Genomic DNA, 10442 nt, shown 5'->3' with positions numbered 1-10442 from the left:
TTTACCTTTTATTTGGTGATGATCGGAGTATTCCAACTAGTCGAGATCGTACAGAAAACAAAAGGAATACATTAATAAATTTAAAAATTTAAAAAAACACAGCTTTTTCTTCTTCTGAACATTGATATATATAGTTTTCAATATTACAATTAATTTCAAATCACTATTTATTAGTAATTATTTTGAAAAATTATAAAGTTATCTTTTTAAATTTAGTTTTTAAATATAAAAAATAAAATAATATTATCAAATGGTCGCACAACAGACAAATATTCTTAATACAAAATGTAACAATATTTTTTTTATACTAATGCTTCAAAAAATGTGAAGGTAAAGACCAAATCAAAACTCATATATATAATATTAAAAGAAAAGTTATATATAAAATAAAATAGTCGTAATTTTTAAAAATCACATAACAAAATAATAGTGTTTAAAGAAAAAAAATGAATGAAAAAGTGCAAATAACTTGCAAATAATCAAATTATTTTATTTTAGTTTTTAAGTAATTATACAAAATATAAACTTGAGTATAAAATATAGGACAAAAAAAAAAATAAAAAATGGTACCATTAATAAAAAATCACCGAACTCAAACATAGATAACTCAGAAAATTGAATGTACATTATAATATAAAGAAATTCTTTCCTTGAGTTTCTCCATAATAATTAAAACAAAATCTTGAATTGTGCAAGTCATAAAGAAAACATATTTAATAAAAATAGGTTAATACAAATCATGTAACTCAATCTTTGAGTTTCCAGAAATATGAATGTATATAATATGATAACAAAATTAAATAAGTATATTAAAAAAGAGAAAAAAATCAAATATAATAAAATATTTTTTATATAAACCATGGAACTTAAATGGACTAAAAATCATCAAGTATCAAAAAAAAACAATAACCAAGCATACAATACATACCAATACATAAAAAGATAAATAACAAGAAATAAATTTTTCCATTTAAATTGTTATATAATTAATATGCAAGGAATATAATCTTATTTTCATATAGTTTTATGACTCTAGTATTTTAATAGTTTTTTTTTTTTTTTTTGTAAAAATAACAATGTTTTAATGAAGTTCAAATTCTTCAAAATCGTCCTCTTTTGAATAAAGCTCCTGATACAATCTGTTAAGAATCATTTCAGGAGAGTCTTGTTTTATTTTTACCTCGACAAAATCATTGTTTATAAGTTTGTCTAACTGTTCATAGGGAATTTGATTTCCTGATTTAATGTCATCAGTAAACCCTTGCTCAACTGGATTAAAGTCATTTAAGTTAACATTCTCAGATACAAGGTTTTCACTAAACTTATTTTCCTTCTCATATAAATAATGCTTAACAGACTTGTATCCATAAGCAGTAGCTAGTTGCACCATTGGTCCAGTTGGTCCTTGACCTCGTTTACGTCTGCATATACTACAATTACAGTCATTGCGACAAACAGGACAAGTCCAATTCTTTAAAACAAATAATAAATTTAATTTAAAATTAACAATATATATATCAAACATAATTATAATTTAAAAATTACTGGATTTTGTAAAACATCAGCAACATCTTCACCATAACGATTTCCTAGACAGAACCCGCAAAACATTCCACGAACACCAACACATAACTTGTTTCTACAGCATGATTTTTGATCCAAAGTTTTCTGCCTAAAGGTTGAATAAGTAAAACTTTAGTTCAATTTTATACTAAAAAATTATAGCAGTAATAGTAACAGTAAGATTAATGCTTATTAGAAAGTAAAAAATTAAGGTAAGTTACAAAAATGTTTAAGTAATAATTTAAAAGTTTTTCAGAAATTTGAAAAAAAGAAAGTTTGCAACAAAATAATAACAATATATTTATAAATGTATTACATATATGAAATAAAAAATAATTATAATAAAAGTTTATAGAGAATTAAAAACGGAATTTTTTATGTTTGGAAAAAAGAAAAATCACACTATGAATTAATTTAATAACATAAATTAACAATTGGATAATACTTTTCAGACTCCATTGAGATTCTACATTGTATATTGTTTAAATTATAAGTAATTTAGTTAAATTAAACAATAATTATAAATTTTCTTCAAATATTATACAAATTGTATTTTGATTAATATTAAAATAAATAATACCTGCACTGATGACACGTAGTACCATTATCGCTTAGAATTTTTCCTGATGTTTTATATGCAATATTATTAAGCATTTCTTGTGTCACGTCTGATACTAACAATATTTTTCTTCCTTTACAAATTTTTTTTGAAGACTGCATACATATTTAATTATAATTAAGCATACAATTTAATATCACTAATAACTATATATCATAATGATTAATACATACAGTTCTTTTCTTTTTTTTTGGTTCATCATCATTATCACTTAAGTCATTATATTTTATTGGTTTTCTACAATAACAAAATAAAAAATAATTACCTATTAAATTTCACAAAACTTGATTTTTTAGAACATAATTTAGGTAACTTTCAAATTTTTAACTTGACAATTTTGAAAGTGTTTACATTGTTCATAACTAATAAATTATAAAATACAGTTAGTTAGTTTAAGTAAATAAAAAAAAAAATTATTACCGATTGTAATCAACCTACATTTTTTAGGTTTAATTGCTTAATGTATATTGAAATTTAATTAAATAAATAATAGTAAATAATAATATATAATAAATATTTATTGTATATTAATATTGAATCTGCCAAATTAAATTGAATATATCATGTTTTTTCTTTTAAGCAATTTAATTAATATATTAATAAACTATTGTGATGAGTTATATTGTAATTCTGTAAAGTAGTGTTATGAATAAAATCACAAAAAATCAAAAAATGAATAACACACGAAAAAAAGTTAAAAGATTAAAAAGAATAATAGTTATATGATGAATGACAATCTCACACATTAGCTGTTGAAATACGATTAATTGATCTCTATGTTTGCTATGATACGTGCGTGGAATCCCGTAAAATTCTATGTAAGCATTTCTTACTGTCGCGACGCGATGACAAAACATAATCGTAATGCTCCGTTTTCGAATAACGTTAATTATAAATACTCAGGAGTTCATAATAACAGTGAACATTTTAAATACGATTATGGCAATTAAAATTTCAAAAAATTATTTTCTAAAATATAAAATACCTTTTACAACCCAGTCTAGATGATTGGCGAACACTATCATTTAATAGTAATTTTGGTTTAGAGCCTAATTTGAATCGTTGCCAATTTCGGTTATGAACTCTACCGTTGGTCTTCACTTCAGATTTTACTGGTGCCGAAGTACTTTTTGTTGCTGTTTGCAACACTTCAGCAGACTTCTGAACATTTTCAAATAACTCACCAAACTGTTAAATAATTAAATAATATTAAGATTCAATACTCAACAAATCAATTATATAATTAAACAAATAATGTATATAAAATTATACATTTTTTTAAACTTTCAGTAGTTCTTAACACAAATTAACACATTTAGTTTTATTTTTAAAATATAAGTTGCCTAATCTTGTTTAATGGAATATTCATTTATAACCACTGTAAATAATAATAAAAAAAAATGCCTGATAAATGTTTAATTTACTTTATTTGTTTACAAATAATTAATAATGGAATTTCTATTTATAACCCTTGTAAATAACAAAATAAGTGTGAAATAATTACAAATATAATTTTTAGTTCACGATTATTCTATTAGTATACGAATTATGCCTAAATTCAAATTTTGACTTAATCTAACTTGTTCAATTTTGTAAATAGAAAAAAAATTTATAAGACAAAAAATGTTTAAAAAAAAAATCTATCCGAATATGTAAAAAAAAAGTAGTGTTCCCATTTAAAAAAATGTAAGTTGTATTATGCATGCGCACACCGTAAGTGTTAAAAATTTGAGAATCTTGAATAAATGTGTATTTAAGTATATGTATTTAAGTACCCCTAGGTCCTCTAAAATATTCACTTCAATATAAGAACATCCACCTGAGATATTTAGTGTTGCCTTGAATAGTGATCACACTGTATAATAGTAGTAATAATTGAGGACATGATACACAGATTAAATTATTAAATTAACTATTAATAAGTTATGATAAAAAAATACATACATTTTCAAAATATATTTTTCAAGCTTTTAACTCTAGTTTGTCAAAACTGCACATACTTACAGTCAACTACCGATATAATGAAGCTCTATGAAACGAAAATCTAGATACAGCGAATGAAATTATCGTTCTCTGGAAAATCTTGTGATATAATGAAAAATTGAATGTAGTTTTGTCCCAAAGTTTTTTGATCAAAGCTCTCACAATGTCATAAATGTTTACAATTTTAGATCTTAATATTACGAATTTTTAATTTTCGTTAATATATGATACACGTGTGTTCAGTGGCGTAGTTACGAGGAGGGTGTAAGGGGTTTCCACCCCCCCACAGATTTTTTTTTAATGATATTTGATTATTATTTATTAATATTTATATATTATAGTAAAATATTTTGATTTTACTATGATTAGGTATATATTAAAAATTGAATAACAAAATAATTTTCATTAATACGGGACATAATAACACTATTTTAAATGTAATATTATATATGATCTCGTTTTAAGATATACTACGAACACTTAAAAACTTACTCTTAAACACCCCCCCCCCCCCAGAAAAGAATTGTATCTACGCTACTGCGTGTGTTAGTGATTACGAAAAACTATTAACTAAAGTAAATATCCTACTATTACTAAGTTTTTTTTTGGCGATTATCATGCGATAAGATAAAATTCATATCGATAAATATAAATAACTAGTAACATAATTCGTGTTACGTAATTGTAACCTCCGAAGGAAGCAAAATCAGGTCTCTGCGCTGTCTTAAATTATCATCATGATATCGATGATAGTGTTTTATGTAATATTTTAAATTTGTACAATGCTATCGACCGGGTAGTTAGACTGAGTAGACAAGAGGCTATACACAAAGAATTTACTGATTTTTAAAAAAGTAAATATACATATATATATGTAATTAATGACTCAAATTGTTTGTCTGTATTCAATTTTACTAACTATAAATACAACTATGTATGCATATATCGACGTCTCAGTTCAAGAGTGCAATAACTCAAATTATGAAACTACTGGTTCTAGAATGAAATAAACGACCCCTAGAGATAAATAATGCAACTAAAAGTTATTGCATTATAGAATCGAAATCGTCGTAATTTTGCAAAATATATCAAGTAAATAACTCAATAATAGTTTTTGCAGTCTTGAACTGAGGTGACGATGTGTAAGTAATTGTGCAACAACATATTATTTAATGATCATGAATACGTATTTGTACGCCTTTGTCGTAAACATTACAACAAAGCATGTTAATTTAAATTTGAATTTTCATTTAAATAACTTTCAATAAATTTTGTTGGTTTATACTCTTCATCGGGGGCGTCATTGGAGGGGGGGCGAGCAGACTACGGCAAATGCCTCACTCTATAAAATGTTAAAAAGTCGGCAATTCTTTGTCCGATGATCAAATGCTGAAATCGGTAAATAGTAAATTTTTATTTACTATTTTGTACTCAGAAATCAGATTATATTCTCTTTTCAATACACGTTCACGGTTTATTAAAAGTTGGGAAACACTGGCTTCACCCTGGTTTATGATAATCGCTATTACGCGAACCTTATAATTTTATTTTTCGTATATTATATATTTCTGTATATGTTATCTATATAAAACCGTTTTCGTGATATTCATACCATAAAAATTGAGTCATAATCTATAAAAAACCGTTAAAATCGTTCCTACTCACCTCAAACCACGGTACATTATATTTGAGATACAATTTTTTTTGTTTTTATAAATAAGTTCTGAATAGTATTAAACATACAAATAATAAAATTTTAAGTAATTATTTAATTAGATTAATATTATTATTCCAATAAACCTATTGATAGGTAACTTACAGCCTATAGGATAAGCAAACTAATTAATGTTTTACTATCTTTAATGTTATTATTTAATTGGGTAAATTGAAACGTTTCATGTTCTTTGTTTATCTTCATGACATCATATTCATTAATAATCCTTACATATTTTATTCCGAAAAAATATTTTATTGATAGTCTATGGTCCATAAATATTAAATATTTAAATATATAAGTAACCATAATTTTTTAAATATTATGAAGTCAGCAAATTTAAACAGTTGCCCCACCCTTTCAAAAGTTGAAATGACGTCCCTGCTCTTGATATAACAACATTTTGATGTATTTAACTTTTGATATACTGAACTTGGTTCTTTGAAATTCGTTATATCGAAAGTTGCCTGTATTATTTATAACATAAACTTAATTTAAAGTTTACGTACATGTAAAGGCAAAATATTCAACTAAATAATAATTAATTAATTAACAAATATTAGGTATTTTAAACTATAAATTGATTTTATAAAGTTTATATAAGCTTATTTAAATGAACAAATAATAAATAAATTAAACAAAAAATTAAGTCATAAGCGATGGTAGAAAATTACATGTAATTTTCATGTAATGTTATTATTAAATTTTATTTGCAATTTATTAACTCAACTTTTTCTTCTTAATTAGAGACGTATATGAATATTTTAAACAAATAAATTTTTTTAAATATGTAAGTATATGAAACATTAGGCTGCCAATAATAAAATGAATGTGAACTATTTTAGGTTTACATATTTTTATTTAACTTTCAACGTAATAGGTAAGCATTAAAACAATATAGCTCAATACCCATAACAATTAATTGTTGTATGACCTATTCAGAAAAACTTACTTTTGGTAGAACATAAGACAAGTGCTCTAGTACACCGGTCATGGACATCTGACTAAAAAAAACCTTAGTTGAAAATACATTATCATATTGTGCCCAAATTAATAGATGTACTAAACGCAATAAATGATAGGTCAAAGTACAATACATGTAGGGTAGCGCACACTTAATAATATTGAAATAGTCGAATTATTTTTAGTTTCCTAAATCATTATGGATTGAAAAAAAAACTAATAAAAAGAAACATTATATTAGAGACGTATTTTGTTTTCAAGGACGGGTGATCTGAATCCATGTATGCAAATACCAACCGGAGGAGTCGATAGAAAAAAAGTGCTCGATAAATATATCTATGTCTGCAATATATTTAATTGGAAACCAGCAACGTAAATTAAAAAAATACGATAGGGCGAGAAAAAAAATTGTAAATAAAAAACGGAACAAATTTCGATTTGAGAAATCGGTCGTAGAGGTCCCTTGGAAGCCGCGCGGGTACACCCGACTCGCGTTTCAGCGTTATCCCGCGGACCAACTGATTCGCCGACGCAGCAGTACCGACAACGGGAAAACGTTTAGATACGAGTATTATTATTATTATTATTATTATTATTAATATTATTATTACTATTATAATTTAACAGACGTTCCGCGGAGCACGCGGGATTCGAAAGGGCGAACCTGCCACCGCTCACCTGTTCGTATATGTCCTTGATGTTTTTCAATCTGGCCCGTTCGTACGCGGACAGTTCGTCGTCGATGTAGACGCGGCGGTACCGGTCGTGGACGGACATCTCGCTGGCACTGGTGTCCGATTGGCGGGTGGAACGCGTACGAACGACGGACCGCAAACGAGGACGTGACGAAGGGTTCGGCGTGGCGAGCACGACTGTGCGGTCCGGAGGGTCGACGACGCGAGCGAAACCGTTTGCGATTGTGAGGTTACAGCGGTACCGTAATAAATCGCGCACGTGACCGCGCGCGGTTATCCCGCGCACACTCGTACGTGCGGGTCAAGCGTCGACAACATTCCCCACCAGCACCCTTACCCGGTTCCGCGACATTACACCGACGCTTTAGTACTTCACCAATAACGGCCGTCGCTGCAAGCACGGAATAGATTAAATCTCGGAACGGACCGTTGATAAAAAATTACACCGGCTCACGGGAGCACGGGTCATTCGAGAAATAAACGAAAACAAAAACATTTCACGTGTTCCGCTGCAGCGCACATATACAACTATGCACATTATCGATACAACCACAACGATTAATAATAAACGATTGGAGTATAGAGGCAAACACATGGGGGCAACTCCCCCCACGAGAAAAATTCCGTGAAGGCATGACCTCTATGGACATTTTCCTAGGATTTACGTTCCGGTGACTAATATATATGGGCCGTCTTCTATATTGATTTTTATGTTGAATATAGAAACAAAACTCAAATATATTTAATAAACATGATTTTAAGATACGCATACAGTAAACTAAGTTTTATTTGCATGTACCATGTACGTAGCAGTTAATATATTTTATATGAAGTACGTATATAAAAATAAGATAACATGAAGACAATTAACATTTAACGGAAACGATTTAGTATTTAACCGCAACACCCAAAATAGAATAGCAAATGCATTATCGCGATTGTACAATGATTTATAATCTAATTTATTTCAAGAATCATTAGGTTACCACCAACAACCGATGAGATCGGTCACAGTCGAGTTATAATTTATATAATTGTGATTTGTGAATACGTGGTTAAGATGAAGCGAACAAGTGAAATAACAGTATTTTTTCAGAAAAGATCTAAAAATACAAAAAACAATGGTAATGCCGGGTTTACACGATGCGTAGTACTTGTCACTCGCACTAACCACTCGTACTATTCTTATCTATTATTGTTCACACGTGAATACCTAGTAAGTAGCAAGTAAGTAGTAGCGAACCAAATGTCACGATGGACCTTTGCCTTTTTTTAAAGACAATGTTTAAACATTATGCCAACGTTATAATATCATCATTGATACAAAAACTTGAAAACGAATCGGAAAAAAAAAACTATTATGAACTAGAAAATGGTTTTTGAGACGGGATACCCTTGGTAATTAATTGTCGTTTCTGAACTCCATTTTTCAGTAATTTTAAACTTTTTATAAGTATAAAAAAATCAGCACAAACGCAAATAAATAAATTAAAAAACCAACGAAATACGCATGTGCTGCTACCGATACTTGTCACTAAACACTTATATCGGACGGTCACACGTTGCGAGTTGCAACCGCGAGTAGAGTCGTGGGAGGGGTAGCTACTTATCGTTAGTAAATAGAACAGCGTTCTTATTCACTCGCACTCCCGGTTTTACTAATACTAAACACTATTTTTTCTGTTTACACGCAACGTGCAAGTGCGAGTGACAAGTACTAATGACAAGTACTTACGCAGCATGTAAACCCGGCATAACGGTGGGTAATTCATAATATCGGATTCAGACATTTCGACGCGACCGTTTCACCGCGATCGTTTCTCCGTTGTCCTATTTTTTTTTCGTATAACGTCAATAAAAAATTTTGGTTGGCCATAAAATTTTGAAAATTTGATACAATGTTTTCCACACATTGTTTTTACTCATGTGAAAAAATCTCAAAAATCTACAGTCACAATTTTTAAAAATAAGCATTTGAATTTGAAATGTTGATAAAAATCACGAAATCTGCCGATTTTTGGTAGTTAAAAGTTGATAAACATTCCAATATGTATACTTATGTAAAATTTAAAAATTTAATGTAATAATATACTAGAGAAGTTACTCTTTCCAGCGAAAGTTTACCGGAGCAGCACAAAAAAATGTTATGTGTTAGAAAATTTTATTTTTATGAAATCTATTTCCGCGATAAAATCCAAAATCGTTAAAAATTTAAAACACCTCTAAAGAAAATCCATATGAATATTTAGTGAACATTTCAAGTTACTTATGATTATTACTTTTTGAATTACATTAAAAAATAAAAATCAAAGTCGGCAGTCATTAAATATTGCTGTTTTTTTTGCAATTTTTCTTTTCCGCAACTATTCAAAAAATGACTTCTCTAGTCTCCAATGAACTAACTAGACAACATTTATTGCTCCTTTGGAGTGCTCCTTTGGTTGGAACCTATTGTTTACATAATCTTAATATGAGACTATTGTTTCATACTCAGTACTCACAGGGGCGGCTTTTATCACTAACCATGGGAGGGGCTAATGGAGGTTTAAGAATTTAGTTAGTTGGTTCTTTAAATCTATATAAAATTTTAAATTACAGAATATGTTTTTGAGTCCCTCATAAGTAATTCATTTTTTTCACAATAATGACAAAGTTTAAATAGTTATATTATTGGTATTAATTTTAATCTGAAACCATTTTAAAATATAGGTAAATACATATAATTAACAACAAAAGTGAGCTATTTATTTATAAAAAAATATACAAAATAAGTACCATATTCATCAATGACCATTGACGATATTTTATTATAATTATCAACACATAATAAAAATTTACTTTGTAAATAGATAGCTTAGTCCCAAGGGGGGACTGATGCCCCCTTAGCCACCCCCTTAAACCCGCC

General features: G+C 28.2%; 1 protein-coding gene across 1 annotated transcript; it reads right to left on the bottom strand.

Moving 5' to 3' along the window:
• Window positions 1-1047: 1047 nt before the first annotated feature.
• LOC112694352 lies at window positions 1048-8022 on the bottom strand. Its single transcript, XM_025569791.1, has 6 exons — window positions 7521-8022; window positions 3168-3370; window positions 2356-2419; window positions 2144-2277; window positions 1546-1672; window positions 1048-1471 (listed from the first exon to the last, which is right to left on the bottom strand). The coding sequence occupies exons 1-6, from the start codon at window positions 7617-7619 to the stop codon at window positions 1082-1084; spliced, it is 1017 nt and encodes a 338-aa protein (XP_025425576.1). The 5' UTR covers window positions 7620-8022; the 3' UTR covers window positions 1048-1081.
• Between the last annotated feature and the right edge of the window lie 2420 nt (window positions 8023-10442).

The sequence above is a fragment of the Sipha flava genome, unplaced genomic scaffold (genome assembly GCF_003268045.1).
Source record: "Sipha flava isolate LNK unplaced genomic scaffold, YSA_version1 127_pilon_pilon, whole genome shotgun sequence".
In the NCBI taxonomy this organism is placed as follows: domain Eukaryota; kingdom Metazoa; phylum Arthropoda; class Insecta; order Hemiptera; family Aphididae; genus Sipha; species Sipha flava.
Note: the sequence above shows the minus strand (reverse complement) of the source record. Positions and strands in the feature narration are given on the sequence as shown.

Excerpts from the sequence above, each read along its gene's own strand:
- LOC112694352 (XM_025569791.1), bottom strand. The coding sequence starts at position 7,619 with ATGTCCGTCCACGACCGGTACCGCCGCGTCTACATCGACGACGAACTG. Across the intron at positions 3,371-7,520 it reads TCAAGGACATATACGAACAG|TTTGGTGAGTTATTTGAAAA; the intron begins GTGAGCGGTGGC and ends ATTATTTAACAG. Across the intron at positions 2,420-3,167 it reads TCTAGACTGGGTTGTAAAAG|AAAACCAATAAAATATAATG; the intron begins GTATTTTATATT and ends TTGTTATTGTAG.